This window comes from Rattus norvegicus, chromosome 9 (assembly GCF_021556685.1).
Source record: "Rattus norvegicus strain SHRSP/BbbUtx chromosome 9, alternate assembly SHRSP_T2T, whole genome shotgun sequence".
Taxonomy (NCBI): domain Eukaryota; kingdom Metazoa; phylum Chordata; class Mammalia; order Rodentia; family Muridae; genus Rattus; species Rattus norvegicus.
Window position 1 is genome coordinate 83,282,356 of NC_141542.1, and position 21,311 is coordinate 83,303,666.

At 39.9% G+C, this 21,311-nt stretch overlaps 1 protein-coding gene across 13 annotated transcripts in view; it reads left to right on the plus strand.

Moving 5' to 3' along the window:
* Unc80 (unc-80 subunit of NALCN channel complex) overlaps nucleotides 1-21,311 on the plus strand; it is a 179,283-nt gene that overhangs the window by 86,763 nt on the left and 71,209 nt on the right. For 8 of the 13 annotated variants that reach the window (XM_087569006.1, XM_087569011.1, XM_087569012.1 and 5 more), the window contains exons 24-29: nucleotides 2,521-2,656; nucleotides 6,164-6,297; nucleotides 10,524-10,689; nucleotides 15,531-15,734; nucleotides 17,472-17,572; nucleotides 21,101-21,301. In XM_087569006.1, coding sequence (XP_087425132.1) covers nucleotides 2,521-2,656; nucleotides 6,164-6,297; nucleotides 10,524-10,689; nucleotides 15,531-15,734; nucleotides 17,472-17,572; nucleotides 21,101-21,301 — 942 coding nt within the window. The remainder of the gene's footprint in view (nucleotides 1-2,520; nucleotides 2,657-6,163; nucleotides 6,298-10,523; nucleotides 10,690-15,530; nucleotides 15,735-17,471; nucleotides 17,573-21,100; nucleotides 21,302-21,311) is intronic. The other 5 variants (XM_087569014.1, XM_087569015.1, XM_087569016.1 and 2 more) reach the window with 1 other exon arrangement.

Consider the following 21,311-nt stretch of genomic DNA (forward strand, 5'->3'; position numbering starts at 1 on the left):
TGTGGGGCTCCTGCAGCTTGACTGCCCCTATATTCCTGTGTCCAGAGGCACTATGCAGTTTCCTCTTGGGCCAGGGATGTGGGCAAAGGTGGGCAGCATCTCTCTCCATTTCCAACCAGCCAACACATCAGCTGCTCTAAGTCTGTTGTAAATCTTCTGAACCAGCAAATGTGTCATTCAACATGTTCTTACCTTCCTAAAAGACCCAAGAGTGTAGGGAGTGTAAGGAGAAGGATAGGAGGCAAACATGTTCAAATTCAGGCCACAAGCCTTCAGCTAGTCTCTTAACCTCTGTAACTTCCCTGTTTGTCAGTGATCTTCCTGTAAATGCATTCATAATTCATCAAGGCACATGTACGAACGGCACTGGTGCACTTGAACAGCTTATGTATATTAGTGTTTCATTCAAAAACCTTACAAACATCTCCCTTTCATAAATATTTTATGAATGGAGGACGAAAGGAATTACATCTCCTTAAGACATCCTTCTAGCTGTAGATGAGACATGGAACTTTAAACTGTTACTTAGGCAAGTTCAGGTTATATATATATATATATATATATATATATATATATATATATATATATATATATATATATTTGGGTTTAAATTTAAATTATTTCATTACAGTATTTCAGAAAATTTAATATAAAAAACCCACCCCCTTTGAGTCTCACTATTCAGCTGGCTAGCTCTCCTCCAAACTCATCACACATCATCCTCAGAACAAGGTCTTAGGTGCTGATGCCTATGGCCTTGTTTCATTTGTTTAAAACTTTCAGAGTTAGCAAGTACAGCTTGGGGGATATTGTGTTAATTTTTATAGTACGTTCTTATTAGGATTCTTTGTTCCCTGGTCTGCAGTTTGTCACTTATTTCCAGGTCTTACAAAGACCTTTTTATTTCCAAAAGTTGAACAGAGTCCTGGTTTGTTTGTTTTGTTGTTGTTGTTGTTGTTTTGTTTTGTTTTGTTTTTGAGAGGGTTCTGGATGCACTTTGCACATCTGTTCATGAGAATGGGTTTTTCTCCAGCAGTGAGTCTAATTCCTTGCTAAATATTTCATAAGTATGATACAGGGACATAGAAAAATGAGTTGGGATTTGTTTTTACTAATGCACAGAGCACAAGACTGACCTGCAAGAAGTGTTCATTTTACTTTATCCTTGAGACTCCTTCCCAAGGCTCTGACTCTCTCAATTTTACATATTCTGCAGTGTTTAGATGCAAAAGGAACCAGATAGAGAGAGTGTATTCACCTCTTGAGGAAAATTCCTCTCCATAATTTGTGGAACAATGTGTTGTGATTCAGAAGACCAGAGAGCAAGAGTTTGATTCTGTGTATGCCATGTTAGAATCAATATTGTCAGTGTGCCAAGCTATTAAATGTCCCCTTTCTAATGTGATTTTTCAAATCTCTACCAGAAGAGCAGTTAACTTTTCTTACTAATTTACTATCATGGGATGGGTAGAGGTCCATAAACGCCAATAAGTGCATACATAAATGGTAATATAAATAAAACCACAGGAGTAGAATTCTTGCCAATTTCCAAACCCATTAACATGGCACCAATACTCTTGTAAAAACCTATAATCAGATGCACTCCAAAGAGTGCATCTTCTCTGTCTCTCTCTCTCTGTCTCTCTCTCTCTCTGTCTCTGTCTCTCTCTCTGTCTCTCTCTCTGTCTCTGTCTCTCTCTCTCTCTCTCTCTCTCTCTCTCTCTCTCTCTCTCTTTTTCTGCCCTAAACTTCTCTATTAAAATAATAGTGCCTACATGTAGAATGGGATATTGCTCAGTGGATGAGAGTATGCAAACATCAGAACCTGGCTTTAAATCCTTAGTACCCACAAAAAGGTCCATTGTGGCCACATGAGTAGTATGGGCGATAGACACAGGGGTCTTGGTAGGGCTTGATGAACACCATCCTGACTCATGATTCACTGAGAAATCCTGTCTCAAAAGAAGATGAACCATTACAGAACAGAACATGCAGTGTCCTCCTCTGGTCTCCAGACTTGCTTAAATGCATATAACTACATATGTACCACAAATACACACACACACACACACAAACACACACACACACACACACACCACATACACACAGAGAGAGAGAGAGACAGACAGACAGACAGACAGACAGCAGGCAGACAGGCAGGCAGACAGCAGGCAGGCAGACCACTGCTGGCTTGCTTCCTTACATCAGACCTACAAAATGAATGAACTTTGAATAAATAAATAAAAATAATAATAAATGTGGACACTTGTTTTATAAAAATGTTTGTATGTGCATATAAAAGTTACCATTCCATTGTTTTCAAATCTTTCGAGCAAATGGCCCTGGAGACATCTGTGTTCCTTCCATCTTTAGCTTCCCATATTGGCAAAGATGGTGGTGACAACACATGGAATACAGAGAAGGGCTGTATGAGAAATCATGCCCGCTCTCTGGGGACTGTGTGCTGTCTTGGAGTCTGACATCCTTCGTGGCATTCCTCTCCTTCCTTCTCCACTGTAGGCAATTGGCATCCGATTAAACGAGCTGTGTCATGGAGAGAGCGAGAGTCCTGCTAACCTACTCGGCCTTATCTATGATGAAGAGACCAAGAGAAGACTACGGAAGGAGGATGAGGAGGAAGACTTTTTAGATGACAGTAAGGAGACTCCCTTTACTACAAGAGCCCCTGCTTGTAAGAAACTCTGCTTTAGGAACACTTCTTTGTTCCTCTCTCATTCTCTCTCCACCATCCTACATCTCCCACAGACCATTCCCCTTCTCCTCATATGAGAGTGAATTGTGTACGTATGCCAGAGGAGGGTGGGGTGGTGGTGGAGCAAAAGTCAGGAAGAGAAGGCAAACAGACAAAGCACTTCAGATAATGTGGAAGGGACATTACCTTTTAGCCTCTGACTCTTCTTATCCATAGTCATACTTAGCTTCTGGAGGAAAAGCAGTTGTGAAAAATTACTTTCCAAGGTTTTGCTGCTTTGTCTCTCCCTCCCTCTTCTCTCCCTCCCTCCCTTCCTCTCTCAAATTCTCCCCAACTCTGAGATTTTATCTTGTTATGGCTTTGGGAAGTAAAAAAGTCATGTAAAATAGAATCAAAGAAGAGATGCTTTCCAGGGGCTGCAGAGATAGTTCAGTCAGGAATTGCTTGTTTCACAAGCCTGAGGACCTGAGTTTAGGTCCTCTAAAGCCCTATTAAAAAGCTGGACACAGTTGTGGGAGCCTGTAACCTTAGCTCTGGAGAGATAGACAGGGAAGTCCATAAGCTCATTGGCCAGCTGGTCTCACTGAATGGATGAGCTTCGGATTCACTGAAAGAGCCTGCCTGAGAACAAAAAATTTTAAATGTGGAAAGCTTTTGGAGAAAGGCACTTGACATCAACCTCTGACCACCACATTCATGCACAAGCATGTGTATCCGCATGCTCATGTGCACACACCTGTACTAGGAAGTCTATCCACTGCAACACACACACACACACACACACACACACACACACACACACACACACACACATGAGAGAGAGAGATGCATTCCAAAGAACTAAAATATAGACTAGTTTAATCAGAACATATTATAGTATTAATAATAAACTCAAAGTTTGCTTGAACTGTGACTGCCTGTGCTTCAACTATTTAGAGTTGTATAGAATTAAAGACAAGACTACTCTGACTGGATCCTCTGCAGAATCACTTTGTCCATACACACACTCTGTAGCATACAAGCATACCCTGAGGGAGGGTGCATCATTCTATTGAGTGGAAATTCCAGTTTGTGCTGTGGAATCTGCATCTTTCCACAATGAAAGCAGTAACATCTTTCCATTTAATCTTTTCCTCTTCATTTGCAATTCAAGTTCTCTGGTTATATTTTAAGGGTTATCCTGGGCTAATGCGTACCAAATCTGCTCCAACCTTGTATGAAATGCTGGTTAGATGATAGCATTGGAAAAGACTAAACAATAATCCAGGAAATCTCTCACCATGTTCCTTTCATCTTTTGCACCAAGGATTTTGGGTTTTTTTCCCCATTATTTTGTTTCCTGACTTTTGTAAAGTCAGAGAAAACCTTAACATCTCTGTTTGATAAAATACTGAATTCCTATATGGACACAGCAACCCAATGACAAAAGTTGACTCAGAATATAACCTAGTCTATTTTCTAATAACTTTGCTGTATAATTTCACTTGTAGGCTAAATGCTAGAAAGTGACAATTCCAGCAGTCATGAAACCTAGGAAAGGCTTACCATTAATGCCAGCCAGCCAGAGGCTTATGTTGGAAACCACTCAGAGATCGTTCAGAATGGAAGGAGTTGAAAGAACGTTAAATGAGTACACCCTCACAGGTTGCAGTGCACAAGCCACATCAAATTACAAGAGCTCCGTTAATTCATTTGTTATGTCTGGTACATCAGTATTTGTTTGAGTCATGTAGAGCTCCATTTTTGTTGTGACAGGATATTTCAGGTAATAATCAGGAAAGAGCCCAGACCACAGCCAAGGTCATTATCTATAGGAGAACCTCAGGAATGAACTAGTAATTGCAGAAGTTTATACCGAGTAGCTAGTATTTGGTTATTTTTATTATTCATTTTGCTCAGACATGATCGTCCTGTGTAATCAGATTGGTCTTGATCTTGAATTCTTCCTGCCTCAAAACTTGAGTAGCTGATGTAGTTCATACAGACTTCTACTGCCCTGCCTAGTTTCAACAAACTTGTTTGTTTGGTTTTTTTTTTTTAATTTTGCACATGTAGGTAATTTTTAGAGCCCTATATCCTCTGTGGAGTATAAGACTGATGTTTCTAATTATCAACTAATTATGAGGTTGTTATGTGTGATTTAGTTAACATTGCACTCCAAAGCTAAATATAATGCAAGCACATGTCTGTTTGGAAATTCCGCGCTAGCTTATCTCTTCTATTCCTAGTGAGAGGCAGATTTTCCATCCATGTTTTAACTATGTAGAAAAAGTGATGGTTCTCAGGAGGGAAAAATAGGCCAGATGTCTTCAGAATACTATAACATCTACCTTCTGTGTCAAAAAAAAAAAGGTCATGTGTACTATTCAGTCAGGAAATCTCATTATGCCCAGGAGACAATTTTAGGAAATTTTTAAATTATTGATATATAATGACATTGTGACAGTTTGATGACTTAATTTATTCAACTGATAACTATTTTCTTTCTTTTGTAAGAGGCAGAATGCTAGATGGTCTTGTTCTTTTCTGAAGATAAAGTTATTGGGATGTTTCTACAGGGTTCATGTTAAGACATCTTTCAACCAATCCTGGCACTTTTAAATCCTGTTATTCCCTTGGTCATTACCTATCTTTAGTCCAAATTTGATTAGTTGGTCCATGGTGGATTGGGTAACTGACAAAGTGAAAAAGAAAAAATTTCTACAGAATGAAAGAGACCATCAGTTGCTTCTGGTATAACTGTATCATACTGTGACAGGAGAGCTTATATTAAAATGTATAGTACAAACTGGGAGTCATGGTGCACACCTCTAATCCCAGCACTTGGGAGGCAGGAGAAGGATCTATTTGAGTTTTAGGCCACCCTGGTCTGCAGAGCAAGTTGCAGTATAGCCAAGGCTATGTAGAGAAACCCTGTTACAAACAAACCAAAATGTGTAGTATTATTGACCAGATGACACCTTTTCTTGTACCTGTGTTGCACAACTACCAATTGAACTAGAGATGAAAGAATGTTAAAGCTCTCAGAAGGCCCAAGAATCATCCCTTCCTAACGTGATGTGGAGGATGTGTGGGCTCCAATCCTAGCTGGTTATCCTATATGCAGTCAAGACTTGAATACAAGACCAATTTCACCTTCTGTTTTCACCAAATGGTCTCTGGGGACATTGGAGCTGTGTTGCGTTACTCTTTAGTACTGTAAATAGAAACACTGACTTCTGCTTGTCTGATGCTTTAATACTGAAGCACCCGTTACAGAACTGCAGAGTGGAAGAAGAGAGGTGGATGGCCATGCCCAAGTCATGCTGACAGGAGTAGGTAAATTGAGGTTGTGTAGAAAACATTCTCATGTGCAGTGTGATTCTACATGGATGTACTTAGGTCCATCACACCATGACCCTCTATTTGTTATTGGTTTGTCTTCTCATGAAGAATCCTTTCTTTTCTTAGGTACTGTGAACCCCTCAAAATGTGGCTGTCCCTTTGCCTTGAAGATGGCAGCATGCCAACTTCTCCTGGAGATAACCACCTTCCTGAGGGAGACTTTTTCTTGCCTGCCTAGACCTCGCACTGAGCCCCTCGTGGTATGTTGAAGCAATGCGGTGGCAACAGCAGCCAGCCTACTTGAAAAGAAGGAACTGTAACTAGATTTCCTATATTCTCAGCATCTTTAAATGCTTGAAGATCGTAGGTGTTTTGTAACTTAAAACTTTAACCAAAGGCTTTTCAGACATAAAAAGACAATCTATTTAATCCATCAAAATCATAGCTCCAAAGTTGGCCTAGAAATCAGAAAGTACTTTCAGGTACAGTGTTTGACAGTCCAGTGGTCACCACTAATTCTGATGGAAATATCCAAGAGCCCATGCTCCTTTACCCTACAAACAATGTGGATTTCATGACCAAGGTTATTCAGAAATCATTACCTGATTTTCTTTTGTACTAACAATTCCTCAGTTCATATAGAAGCTCATTTCTAAAGAGTTTTCTGGTTTATAGCATGGCAGGAATGACTTCAGTGTTTAGATTCTGAACATTTCCAAACCTGTCATTTTGATAGAATTTCTTGTGGATTATGTATGGCTCAACAGAAAAAAAAGTGGCATACCGCACACACACATACACACACACACACACACACACACACACACACACACACACCACATGTCGACACATAAAAATACAGTCATGTGCCATGGACTATGTATTTCACCACACATATAAATACTACGCAAGGCCTGTAAATCTTCAGAGTATGGCTTAACAGGGCACACCTTGTTCTGCACTCTGTCACACCAACGTCCATTTCAGGGTGTTTACAACCCACCTCGCCTGCTGTTAAAACCAAAAGCATGAATAAGTCCGGTACCCTAATCCCAGGGCGGGTCCAGAGCTGGATAAAGGAGTCAGTGTTCTACTACCATGGAACACAGCTTCTGGCTTTAGTTTTCCAAAGCTCTAGAAGGCCCTTTTCTCCACATCCTTAAACAAAAATGGGCATTTTCAAATTGGAAACATTTATGAATGGAATGCTTGTTTTCAAGAGAGAACTAGCCTCATTGGGACTGCAAAACTGTACAATTTGACTTCCAGCTATTTCCCTCTGCGACATCGTATTGACTTGACATTTATTTTTCTGAGTTGTCATTTTCACTGATCTGTTGATAGTACTCTATAAAATCAAACCAAGACAATTTGATGAATGCACTCAGCTTAAAGTCAAGCATAGCAAAATATCCGACCTATAGACCTCCTTCAATATTGCTCCTTTCAACCTCCTGATTAATAACAGTCTTTGGAAAAGCATAGAGTACGTTTGATTGCACATTTTCAGAATAGCTGCAATTTTCATAAAAACATGTCTTGTTTAGCTCAGTCACTTTCGTCCTGCCCTTTAACTCTTAAAACTCTACCTCAGTGACTCTTGTTATCAAATTCTCTTTCATGTTACCTATCATATACAGAGGACAAAGTTAATAACTGCTTCCTCTTGAAGAGCAGTTCCTGGACTGAAACCTGTCAGTCAAAATGAATCTTTCTATTTCCTCAACCAGCCACCTCTGTTCAGCTTGAGCGCACAGACAGCAATGACAGCAGCCATCAAGAATCTCAGCACTAAGAGGATCACAAGCTAGGTCACACAGCAGGGCCTGTGACAAACAGAGACTCTGTAAGGAACTAGAAGAGTTGCAGGAAGCACAAAGAAAGGAACCTACAGAGTCTAAGTCTAGACAGCAGCCTTCGGTCATTTAGTAACAAGGGAAGTGTGTCTTCTTCACCTTGAACTAGGTTTCTGGGGTTTATTGTTAACTGCATGAGAACTCTCACTGTTAAACAGAGGCTTGTATAGCTTTATTATTTCGTTTTTGAGACTAAACACATTTACACTATTATTCCCTTCTCTTGCTCCCTCCAAATTCTTCCATAAAATTCTCTTTTTAAAATTCATAATCTATTTTTTTCAATAATCATTGTCATGGCAATGTATCTATATTTAAGTATCCATATATGTATGCATATATATATATATATTCCTAAATACATAATTCCAACTTTCCAGTGTGTATAATGTTACTTGTGTGTATGTTTTCGGGATTGACCCTTTGATATTGGATGAACACACATTGGTGTGTGTTCTTCCCCAGGGAGGACTATTTCTCCTGTTTTCCATATTCTTTTGCTGCCTGTAGTTCTGTGTGCAGGGTTGAGGACTCGTGAGCTTTCCCCCTCTTGTTCTTACTTCTTTCTAAATGAGAGTAAGAAACTTCCCATTATGAAATTCCCCGTACTGGCTCTGGCTCACGAATGTATTTTCCTAAACCTGAGCTGACTTCCCACACTTGTGTCCTAAGAAAGTGCATTCAAGGTTAACTTGAATGGCATCCTCTATTCACTTCTGTAAGTATACGTGTTTTCAGTAGTGCAGACATTATCTTCCATTTCTTCACGTCAAAATCTAAGACAGGTATTTTTAGGCTATTTTCAAGATACAGACAATCTGTGGTAGAAGAAGAATCTACCTGCCTCCTAACTTTATTCCCTACCTTCTAGAAACTACTACACCCTTCTTGCATCTTCAGAGGCAGTAATATCTTATTGAAGCTTTCTGTATACACAACCAGAGAGAGGCCCTCCACATCTGAGAACACATGTGATTAAATTTGATCCACTTAGCTAGTGGATGGAGATAATCATAAAGTTCTTAGCTATAATTTTACCTCCAAAGTTAATGTTGCAGTATAAAGCAACATATTCTCAAGCTCTGAGGATTTAAGGTTTAGATATTACTTGGTGCCATTATTCTATTTCTATTGTCTTGGAGTCTGATATCTTACTCCTTAGCTCGGAATACCCAAGAAGCAATTCACAGACCATATGAAGCTCAAGGAGAAGGAAGACGAAAATGTAGATGTTTCAGTCCTTCTTAGAAGGGAGCACAAAATACTCACAGGAGGAAATACAAGGACAAAGAGTGGAGTAGGCACTGAAGAATAGGTCTTCCAAAGACTGCCCTACCTGGGAATCCATCCCATATGCAGCCACCAAACCCAGTCACTATTGCTGATGCCAAGAAGTGCTTGCTGACAGGAGCCTGATATGGATGTCTCCTGAGAGGCTCTGCCAGAGCCTTACTAATACAGATGAGGATGCTTGCAGCTAACCATCAGACTGAGCACAGGGATCCCAGTGGAAGAGTTAGAGAAAGGACTGAAGGAGCTGAAGGGATTTGCAATACCATAGGAAGAACAACAATAGCAACCAACCAGACACCCCCCACCTCCAAGAGCTCCTAGGGACTAAACCACCAATGAATGAGTACACATGGAGGGCTCCATGGCTTCAGCCACATATGTAGCAAAGGATGGCATTGTCTGGCATTAATAGGAGGATAAGCCCTTGGTCCTATGAAGGCTCGATTCCCCAATGTAGTGGAATACCAGGGCGTTGAGGTGGGAGTGGGTAGGTGGGAACGGGAGCATCTTCATAGAAGCAGGGGGAGCGGGTATGGGAGAGGGGAAAACTAGGAAAGGGGATAACATTTGACATGTAAATACATAGAATATATAATAAAATAAAATAAAATAAAATAAAGAATTCATCATTTCTGTTTGCTCATCTTTCATCTTAGTATTCTGAGTTCCTCAGAGAAATACTCATTTCTTTTTTTTAATCCCCCTCCCGCCCTGAAATACTCATTTCTTATTTATATCATTGTACCTAACGTATTCATACTCAATGCATGATTATGTAATTAACATATAAATGCCAAAGATACCTCCCAGACATTGGACCAAGAGTTAGAGGGTGAAGAAGCTAATTCAAAGTTCTGTACTTTTGGAAGATAAAACACATAAGGAGAAGCAATTAGTTAGGGAACAGTTATTTTCCTATTCAAGAATACCTTTTAAGACCACAATTTAAGATAAGCAATAAAATTCTTTTAAATATAATTGCATGTGATTCAGAATGAGTAGTGGTTTGCCACAATACCAGTGCAGTAGATGGAACATGAGGGCTCCAGCCCATCGTTGCAGCACTTAGGAAACCGAGGAGAGGCAGGAGGATCCTGAGATCAGCTTTGTGGCTTTAGAGCAAGACCTAGATAGATAGATAGATAGATAGATAGATAGATAGATAGATAGATAGATGATAGATAGATAGATAGATAGATAGATAGATAGATAGATAGATAGATAATAGATAGATAGATAGATAGATAGATAGATAGATAGATAGATAGATAGATAGATAGATAACTTTTTTGTCTCAGGACATCCCAGCACTTGTATGCCCTTCTATGACATTTCAGGACTTGGAGAGCTGCAGGCTTCGTCTGGATCCTGAGTTGGACAGGCACAGATATGAGAGGAAGATCAGCTTCGCAGGAGTTCTAGATGAAAATGAAGACTCAAAAGACTCTCTGCACAGCAGCAGCCACACCATCAAATCAGACGCAGGTGCTGAAGAGAAGAAAGGTAGGGAGACGCCAGGGTCACTTCCTGTTTCTGGATTTCTCACAGGATATATGTAATCTGGAGTCTAAACGACAAAAACTGTATGCCCAAATTATTGGCCCCACATAGTGCTAACTATGTGGGCTCTTCAGAGCCGGTGAGGAAGGAGACACCACTAGTTAGAAGTTGAACTTATCAGCCAGAATACCTTGGGCTACAGTGCCAGCTCAGCAATTCTCCTTTGGCTACACTGAATGTGAGATGCCTTCAGCTTTAAGATGACCCTCTATTTTATTAACCAATAAGATAGGGAAAACACCCAAATTCAACTATTCTACAACACTCCCTTATCACTTGCTTGCCTTTTTTTTTAATTGAAAGAGGACTTTGGGACAGTAAAATAAATGTATATAGTCAATGTTATTCTTATATATCCTTCTTGTGCAACTAAAAACAGTATAACTAAAATACCCTGGTTAAAGCTTTTTAACTTATGTCCAAAATTCTTAATTTCTTTTCAGTTCAGAGTTGTCAATGTCCATGTTTTTCTATAGGATAATGTCATCTATAGCATCAGAATATTAATGAATATCAGTTCAGAAATGGATCAAAGATTAGTAAATATATAATCTATATAATGAAGAGATAATAAATAAAAAAAACAGAAAACCAACAGCAGCAAAGCAGAGCTGTCTATGCTAGTCATGGAAACAAGTTAGGAACTCTGTGACGCTCCCTTGATTGCTCTTCAGGGATGTCAAACTTATACTCTGACCCACTTTGCCACCCCTCACTACTACTTGGCCTCAGGACTAGGAGGTAGTCTGCATATATTGCTTCTGCCACTTACATAGTCACAGACAAAAGCAAGAACAGTCTTATTCCAGCTGCCACTTGACACTAGGAATTTTAAATTCAATTTCACATACATCAAACTATGAAGAAAAAAGAGGAAGAGCCTATTAAGATGAGTCCCCTATGGCTTGGCCCTGTATGACCTTGTCTACATGACTTACCTTTAAAACCACAGTGCTCTTCCTAGTCAATCAAATGACCAGCTTCTCACCGTGTCATTACAGTAAAGGACACTACAAGTAAAGCTTAGCATGAATGTGTAAAGCGAATGGAGGAACATGGTAAGTTACCATTGCCTTCCTCATTTTCCTACATTATGAGCATTTAGATCAAAAGTCAACACAGAAAATCCTAGCTGGAGCTGAAAAACGTCACTTTCAAGGAAGTCATGTAAGGATCCTCTAAAATGTCCGCTTCCCTATCTTGTTTTTATATTCTTTAAATTTTCTTGATTTTTGTAAAGAATTTTACATTTAAATCCATCTGTACATCTCTTCAGAGTGTTGACTGGGCACATTGACACCTTTTCCAGTGTCCTATAGACCATGAATGAGTGCATATTTGATGACCTTAATCAGTTAATAAGTACCATAATGCTATATAAGGAAAACACAAAATATCTCAAGTCTTAAAAGAAAGGGAATGCAATGAGAAAGGTTTGAACAGTTCAACATCAGAATGTTGTCACCTTTTAAATACAAATATCATTATATCATCATATCTTGATGAATTTTGATGGACCAAGCCATGTTTCCAAAGAATAAATAGTTGATCAATTTATAGATACAAAGAAGTATCACGTCAATGTAATTTCAAACATTTACTATGTCAATGAAGGTAACACTCATTAATAAACATAGAGCAACAGTACTTTATTTTGTAAATCAGTCTTTAGCCACTCTAACTTATTACCATAATTATCATTTATAGGAGTTGAATAAAAATTTCAAATACCCACCCAGCTAATCTTAAATCAAGTAAGTTCTACATCGTCTTAAAAAATAAAGTACTTGCTTAATTTAAGAACATGTCAACTTCATTATCACTTATATAATTGTCTTTACTATTCAAACTCTCACCTACTTAGTGGTTTTATCATACAATATACTTATGTTAATGTATAAATATCGTCTCATAAATAAATGACAAAAAGCTATAACTATAAATAACATGAGAAAATAACCATAAAATGTTCTTAATTGGTTGGCAAAAGTCTCCCTAAGGATTTGTAAATATTCTATAAGCTGTTTGAAAAACATATCAGCTATACAGCCGATATGAAAATGTGACAATGAGACACTGCTAACTGTGACGACTGTTTTTTTAATGTCATACCATTGGTTTTTGTAGAAGAGAAAAAAGTCAGCTCCTGAAAGAAACAACTTAAGACCATTTAGGTTCTAACAAAGAAATGAGCATGAACTTATCCTCAAGAGCTGAAAATGCCTGCTCAGGGTCTCTAAACAGAGTCTATGAAATACTTTTCCTCCTGCCCCAAAGACAAACTAAACCTAGTATTCCAAAATACAGAAACATCTCCTCATTCAGCATCCAGCTACTGAGCAGCTGCTCTAGACAAGGAACTATTACAACTTCCCATTAACAAGAAAATATTTTTGTTCATAAACAGATTGCTATTGGCATTACAGTTAATAACATGAAATTCCAGACTTTCAAGATATATAATAGAAAGTAAAACTAATTAAGGCAGTGTCAGTGATCTGGAATATAAAGATATATGGTCAGGAAAGGTTCTAGTAATGGGCATTAAACTAAGAGACTTTCATTTGGGCATTTCAGTAATACAGAAGGCTGAAGACAGAGAGTTCCAAATAGAGGCAACTCTGAGGCCATAGTTCATGATGTCATGAAGAGTAAACTTGGAGCATTTGAATGAGGACAGAAGGATCAACAGAGTTATTAGAGAATGAGTTTGGGAGGAGTAGAAGGAGGTAGATCAGAAAGGCAAGAAAGGAGCAGACAGAGTCTAGTCAATATGTTTAGAAATTTAATTGTAGCATTTGATTTTAAATGTGTTAGAAGTTGTTGGTCCTTGTATGGGACTAGACATGAAGAAGCTGGGAGGAAGGAACAGTTAGAGGCAGCTTCGTGGACCAGGGTAAAGGTAGCAGGACTTGGAACTCTTGTGCTGTTTTGAAGCATGGAGGCAGCAGGACTTGCTAAGGGGTACAATGTGCGAAGGGAAATATATTATCCAATTCAAATGACTGTTTCATCTCCAATCTAGTTTCTTATTGTTGTAAGGACGAAAGCTCAAATTCAGTAGCACAGTCTCAGGTGACATATTTCACAAATGACATTAAGCCTGAGTTCTCATCACTGTGTCCCTTTCAACTAATTGATGTCATAATTCTGAACCCTAATTTTTTCAGGGCTGCAGGAGGTCTCCAATTATCTTTTATGTTAGGAAAAAATCGCAGAATTAAGACTCCGTCAGATCCCACTAACTTGAAGTTATTTAGTTGCATTTGTAGCCTGAAAGTGTCATAAACTCCAGCAAAAGGCATTAGTACATGCCTCTATTTACAAATCTAAGAGTTATCACTGTAATCTTCTCTTTATTTCTCAATGCCCATGAGATTGTAGTGATGGTCATTAAAAGTAATTAACCATAAAGTCTAAATTAAGCCTAGAAATAATATTGAAAAATACAATTTGATAACTCTTGTGTTACAATTAAAACACAACATAGTGTTCTTTCTATAGCTCTTGTGGCATTTATCCAACTGTGCTGGAAAAAATCCTTCCAGATGTGCAGTTCTATCCAGATGTGTTTAGGAAGCTCCAAGAAGGATGCGCAAAACAGAACAGTGGTAACTCTAGGTCCTTCCGATCACAGGAGTAATCTAAAGACTAAACATTAAATCATTCTCCACGAATTCTTCTGACTCTCTTATATGGTATTGAAGGTATTTTAACTCACATTTTAAAGAATTCAAGTTTTATTATTGTCTCATGTAAGCATTTTATTGTGGGAGAAACCGAACCTAAAATACAAATTTCCTGATTTCAAAATAGAGTCATGCCTTGATTTAAATAGTGAGTAGAAAATATTGTTCAGATGTTAAGTGCGTAAATCTAACCCCTTTCTTCTAATGGTTTTTGAGCTCTGAAAACTTGCTTTATCCTATTAGTATAAAATGAAGATTGACACTATTAAAACTTGAATGAAAGGAAATTTTTCAATTTTTATAAAGTGAGCATTTATAAAGTTTAAACATGCTTCTTTTACTACTTTATTCCCACCCTGGTGGTTGTTTTTTCTAGAATACTGAGCATGCACAATATTTTGTTTTGTTTACACTATAAGACAGCACAGGGCATGCAACATTTATACTCCTATATCATTAGCCCTTTGATTGAGAAGAGGATGCTATAAATGATTGAAAATAGAAGTATATCAAACACACACACACACACACACACACACACACACACACACATATTTTATTCTCCTAAGGAGAAAAATCCCTTAATGTGTTTGCTAAGGAGCAGAGTACACCCCACTGCTGACTGTCAGAGAGATGTGCATCTATGTGTTCATATATTAATAGGTTACTCCAATAAAAAGGGTTCCAATGACAGTTTTCAGAGCTCTCTAAGTCCCACTTCATTGGGAAAACAAAAACAGTAATGTATGGGTCTATTGTATCAAATAAGAACACCTTTAAAATCTGCGAGCAGATCTCGGTGATGGTGCTGTGTAAAGATACTCATGCTTGTGAACCCTGGGCCAGAATGAGAGCAGATCATCCCCAGCCAAGTGTGTACTTTGCCCAAGAAAGATACTGCGCCAGCCCTGCATGGCCACTCTGGTCTCATGCCTGTCCAAACCTGTCTGGGGGCTGGCAGCAATGTCTCCATCCAGAAATGCTGCTCAACCAAGCTCAGAGTTGGCTGCTCAGAGACAAACTGGGAAGAGTGTGGATCTAAACTGGCTGGGGAAAACTAAGCGGGGGAAGCCCTATTTTATTCTTTTAATACAGTTCCCAGCAGGAAGATCAGGATAGGAGGTTCTCGACTGCTCCAGATTAAAGGAACCCGCAGTTTCCAGGTGAAGAAGGGGGGTTCCTTGTCCAGCATTCGCCGAGTCGGCAGCTTAAAGAGCAGCAAGTTATCACGGCAGGACTCAGAGTCTGAGGCTGAGGAGCTGCAGCTGTCCCAGAGCAGGGACACTGTCACTGACCTAGGTAACATAGAAGAGTGGGGTGTGCAGGGACGTGGGGGGTAGGAAGCCAGGGCTCAAGTCCTGGAACAGCCAAGTCCATTTCATCCCATGTGACTAGAGCAAGAGCAGAGACTTAGTTTAGATGACGCATTCTCTAGAGAACCCCACTCTGCTTTTGAGCAGGTGCACGTGGCGCCTGGAAGTCCTGTCCAAGTGCAAACTGATTCAGCAGGTGATCTGGGAATCTGAGACTCTCCATTTTGACTAAGCTTCCCTGTGAAGCTGATGCTGCTGCCTCAAGGTTGAGCTGTGAGCATACAACGTGCTCATTAGGGAATGGAAAAAACTGTTGGCAACGAAGGCAGCTTTAGAACTCCAGGTGTTTGTATAGCTAGCTACTCTACCCATTAGGACCTTCAAAGTCAAATGTCAAGGACTTTGATATTGTATTCTTTACTTGACAGTGAAAACACGAGGAAGGAGTGGCTCTTTAGACCTAATACCTAGGGGTCTTCAGTATTTCTCCTACTTTTCAGGATGTGTTCTCATCCACCATCTGGCAGGAAGAGTTGTTCATTGTTCTGTAAGGATGCTCTTGTAAAGTGTGTTTAGTGTACAGGGGTGAGCTATAAATACCATCAAAGCACTAATGCCATAGGTTACAACTGTAGGGAATGAACAGACTCCAGATCTTCCATGTGGTTGTCCAGTGGATGGACATCTTAATAGGCAAGGAGAAGACTAAGTACGTAGAGCTCGCAGGCTGCCTGTACAAGTTCAAGCACACTCTCCCTGCCGTTCATTGTCTATTTTCAAGGCAGCAGTAAGTGTGGATAAATGATCGATAAAGTCTGTCAAATGGAAGCTGAGTATCTAATCAAGGAAAGTTTAAAATAGAAAATGCTTCTACATCCACCCACCCTCGCCTTTAAAAATAGCTAATTTATGCATTAGTTAAGATTCAGCTTACTTTTTCGAGGAGATAAAGAGGGTTGGTGGGGGGGGGGGCTGATTTCTGTTGTTGCAGGACGAACATTATAACCTTACCATCAGTGTTCAGAATTATCTAAACCCATCAACCTCTCCTCACCAGTCAAGTCAAAGTAATCATACTAGAGATACAACTTTATTTAAACAATCCATGAAGCTTTTAGATTTGATGGCAAGGCTCTGTGCATAATAAACTGAATGGCGAGATTTCCTTTAGACCTTTCAGAGAGAGGACACAAGGCTTGCTCCCAGTTGACTGTCATTGCTTTCAAATCCTTGGTCCCTCCAAGGCCCCCTCACAGAACTGAAAAGGCTCCCAAGTCAAGCCTGATGTCCAGAACTGCAGTACAGATATAGCCAAAACCTATTGGGGCATTATTTTATCACCCTGCGATGTCAGTGCAGGTCAAGCAGTTTGTGTCCCTGCTTAGCCACAACTGTGACATCTGGGCAGTCTGGAATGGATTTGGGCACATTGAATACGTACATGGCTCCTCCCAAGGACTTCACGCTTTCCCCCTCTGCTCTCATGTCCTAACATGGAAGCCATCTTAGCAGAGACCACCATTGTTTCTGGACTTGCTAGTTCACGTGCTGGTTAAGGGAACGGTTCTTATTAACATCCTTCCAACAAAGTCCTATGCCCTGTAACCTGCTGGGCCATGGTAGAGTCTGCCCTTGGATTCAAAAGCATGGACAATGACACCATACTGACATGTACTCCAGGGAGACTGAACATTCAACTCTTTCTTGGTGTTCTTTTTTAAAGAAGGGAGTCCTTGGAGTGCAAGCGAACCCAGCATTGAACCTGAGGGAATGAGCAATGCTGGCACAGAGGAAAATTACCACAGAAACATGTCATGGCTTCATGTAAGTGTCCATCTAAATCTCCTTAAAACAAATTCTTTTTAGCAGTAGGAAAGATTCCTGGCGAAACAGACTATCACCATCAGAGCACTTCCAACAGAAGGCATAGCCTCATATTTTAGCTGAGGCTCTCTACTCAGAGCGGAAATGTTAATTCTGCTGGATTGTATTTAAGAGTAACTAAGACTAAGGACTTTCGTTATGTGATCAGTGTGTGGGTCACTATATGTCAGGAAAAACTATGAGGGACTGGGCTAAGTTCATAGTTCAAATATTCTGAATGACACAGGCTAGATCAATTTTCAACATATTACCATGAACTTGAGAACAATGTCACTGTCATTTTTGACTTTGTTAGAGATGAGCATTGGTGGAGAGTTGCTGAAAATACATAGTGCTCATGCACAAAATTGTAAAAAATATTAAATAAAAATTGTCAATGGGATTCTAGGTGAGAAGATCATGCGACAGATATATAGCCAGGGTACAAAGTCAGGAAGCCCTCCCTTAAAACCTTTGGGCATAGGTTGGAGCAAAGCTTTGAAGAAGGCATGAAAAAGAAATGTGCTCCTTCCTCATAAACTGAAAGAATACTGCAGCTATGTGAACCTTCTGGTACTCCTCTGGGTCTTGTTTCTTAATATATTCCTATCTTTTCATGGAGAAGGCAGAAGAAAAATTACAGGTCACAGTGATAGATAATGTCATTATGTATGTTACAGAAACCCATAGGGTGGGCAGCCCCCAGGGAGTGAGCTGCTATTAACTACAGACTTTATTGATGAGATGTCAGGGCTGGCGGGTGGTAATAACTGAATCTCTGTGGTGCAGGGAGTTGACAGTAGGCAAGGTTCTACACATATGCATACAAGATGTGCTATACTTTCTGCTCAGGTTGTACCTAAAACTACTCTAAAACAAATTTTCTTAACTTAGAAACTTCTAGAGGCTTCAGAGGATTCACTCTTTCCTCTGAAAGATAACAAAAACATTCCAATATTTTTTGTCCCCAGAGCAGTGAAATTGACAATATCTATTCTTTTTGTCAGTTGATTTCTGGGTGACTTCTTTACTATCCAGTCAGCAAATACCTAGAAAGGGATGGCTTTGTGGACACTCAGTGTCTGCCTTCTCTCTGACCCTTTCTTTATTACGTAAGTCACCCTTTATTCTTTTTTTCCAGCAGAGGGGTTCATATCACTCAAGGGGGAGCTATGTACAACAGGGTTGGAATCTCAGTTTCTTTTGTTTGTCTGATATTTGGGGATACAGCTTTACCTCGTGTCTTCTACTTGTCTGCTGCAATATGGTCCCTTTGGTGACTTGGACATCATGCTTGGAGTATGCACTGTCCATGCATGCAACAGCCAATGGAAGATGTTGGTTCTGTTCTTTTATCACTGTCCATATTATTTCTTTAGAGAAGGGTCTCTCACCTTTAGCCTGACCCATTTCAGCTAAGTCATCCAGCTGAATGACAGACAGTCAGGCTCTGCCTGTCTCTGCCTTCCCAATGCTGGGGTTATACACAGATGCAATCACACCCAGCTCTTCAAAGTCATCCTCATGGTGACACATATACTCACTCTTACACACTGAGGCATCATGTCAAGCCAGAAACTGATCTTATTTCTTTACCATGTGAAACCTTGAACCAGGACAAATAGCTTCAATAAAGGGTCAGCCGAGAGGAGAGAAATCGTCATCATATGCAAAGTAGTCAGAGAGGGACCATTCCCGCACCTTCACAATATGCTATTGGTGAAAAGCAAGTTGTTAGTCTAACTCACACTCAATGGGAGGAGCTTTCACAAAGCGTAAATACAGGAGTGTATAGATCACTAGAGATAATCATAAAAATAGACCAAATAAAGAAATGTTAGTGACAGGATTTTAAAGATATAGATTACAGATTGCTAAAACAGTTGTTGCTGACATCAGAACTTACACGTAAGAATTCTTTGAGGCAAAGTTTAGTGATATGCTGTGTGTGTGTGTGTGTGTGTGTGTGTGTGTGTGTGTGTGTACACTTGTAAGGCTTTCTTCGTGTTTCTCCTAATCACTAGATTCAGAATAACGAAAAACCTCTAGGGTTCTCATTTATGCCTGCTTCATGCTGCAGTAGAAAACAGAATGTCCAAAGATACAAGACATTCTGAACCTCAACATAGGACAATCTGCCAAGACACCATTTACATTTTTTGAAAACCTTGCAGGCTTAGCTATTGTTGAGTGAGTTGGACAGGGGTATATAGACACCTGTTAGTTTCATCTATGCCTCAGATAAACAAGCCTTGTTGGTCTTAAGTCAGCTCTTCCAGGTCAGCTCAGTTGGCCTCCTCTGCAAGTTGGTGCATTGTGATCTCATCCAGGATGGTGCACAGTCCTTTACTGTTTAGTTTCCTGGGTGACAGAAGCCTTCTCTATATATTCTTCTTTAAAGGAGGTTACTTTAAAGGGTGTATACCTGGGTTTGGTTCCTAGAACCCAAACCCAGGTCACAACCATCCAGAACTCCAGTTCCAGGAAATTCAACACCCTTTTCTGGCCTCCACAGGCACAAGATATGCATGTGGTACACCTACAGACATGCAGACAAAACACTCATATACATACAATAAAATAAAACATGTTTAAGTTGTAAACTTGGAGTTGGGGGCATGGCTCACGGATAGAGTGATTGTCTAAGCATGCACAGTTTCCAGAGTTCTATCCCTAGCATCACCAAACAAGCAGAAGCTACAAGCCTAGGTGAAGAGATATAGCTCAGTGATGGGTATATACGTGCTCTGCATGTGCTAGGTCCTAAATCTGAGCACCAGAATTGCAACTTCAATTTGCAAATTTCAGTTGTAAATTCAGAGCCCTTCATTTCTATCTTAAAATAACCATATCCTTTAAATCAGCCAAGATCACTTCTAGAATTCTAATAGGAAATCTCAGGAGACATAGTTGAAACTATTTTTTAAAGAGAGAGCTAGAATGGCTTCAGAGTCAGAGTAGCAAGTGTGTGGAGAGACAGAGAACCCATGGTTGAGTTAAAATGAGACTTTGTGGTGGGGCTCAATTTACAATACAAAATGACCATCCAGAGTGAAGGTGCAGAAGTGTTTCCAAGCACCACAGAATACTGGGGGTAGTTCGGGGCGCACCTGGGATTCAGGGTCAGTTAGAGAACTCTGGGATTGAACTCAGCACTGAGGCTTCCTCCGTCTGGCTACTATTACAGTGTAAGAGCTTGGCTGAGGTTCTGGAAACTATTTAGAAGTCATATCCCTCACACCCAATGTTTGAGTGTCTCTAAAAGATCCTTTTATCAATTATGGAGGGGGGGGGGGGACAAGGACAAGTAAGCAGAGACTAGCTATTCAACTCTGAGAATTACCGAGTTACCTTTGTTTGCTCACTGATTAAGAGTTCATGCTCTGACTTCCTGACTTGCCCTCTTCTGTGCTTCTAATCCTCCATTACCTAGTTAAACCTGTGGGGTTTTTTGTTTTGTTTTGTTTTGTTTTGTTTTTTCTTTTCCAGGTCATGATCTTACTATGCAATCAACAAAGTTTCATTTGCACACATGTGGACTATTGTCATCCACACTGCTACCTGCACCACAGCCGCTCCTGTGCCCGGCTGGTCAGAGCCATTAAACTTCTGTATGGGGACAGTGTGGACTCCCTGCGTGAGAGCAGCCACATCAGTAATGTGGCTCTGAGGGGCAAGAAACAGAAAGAGGTGAGTGCAG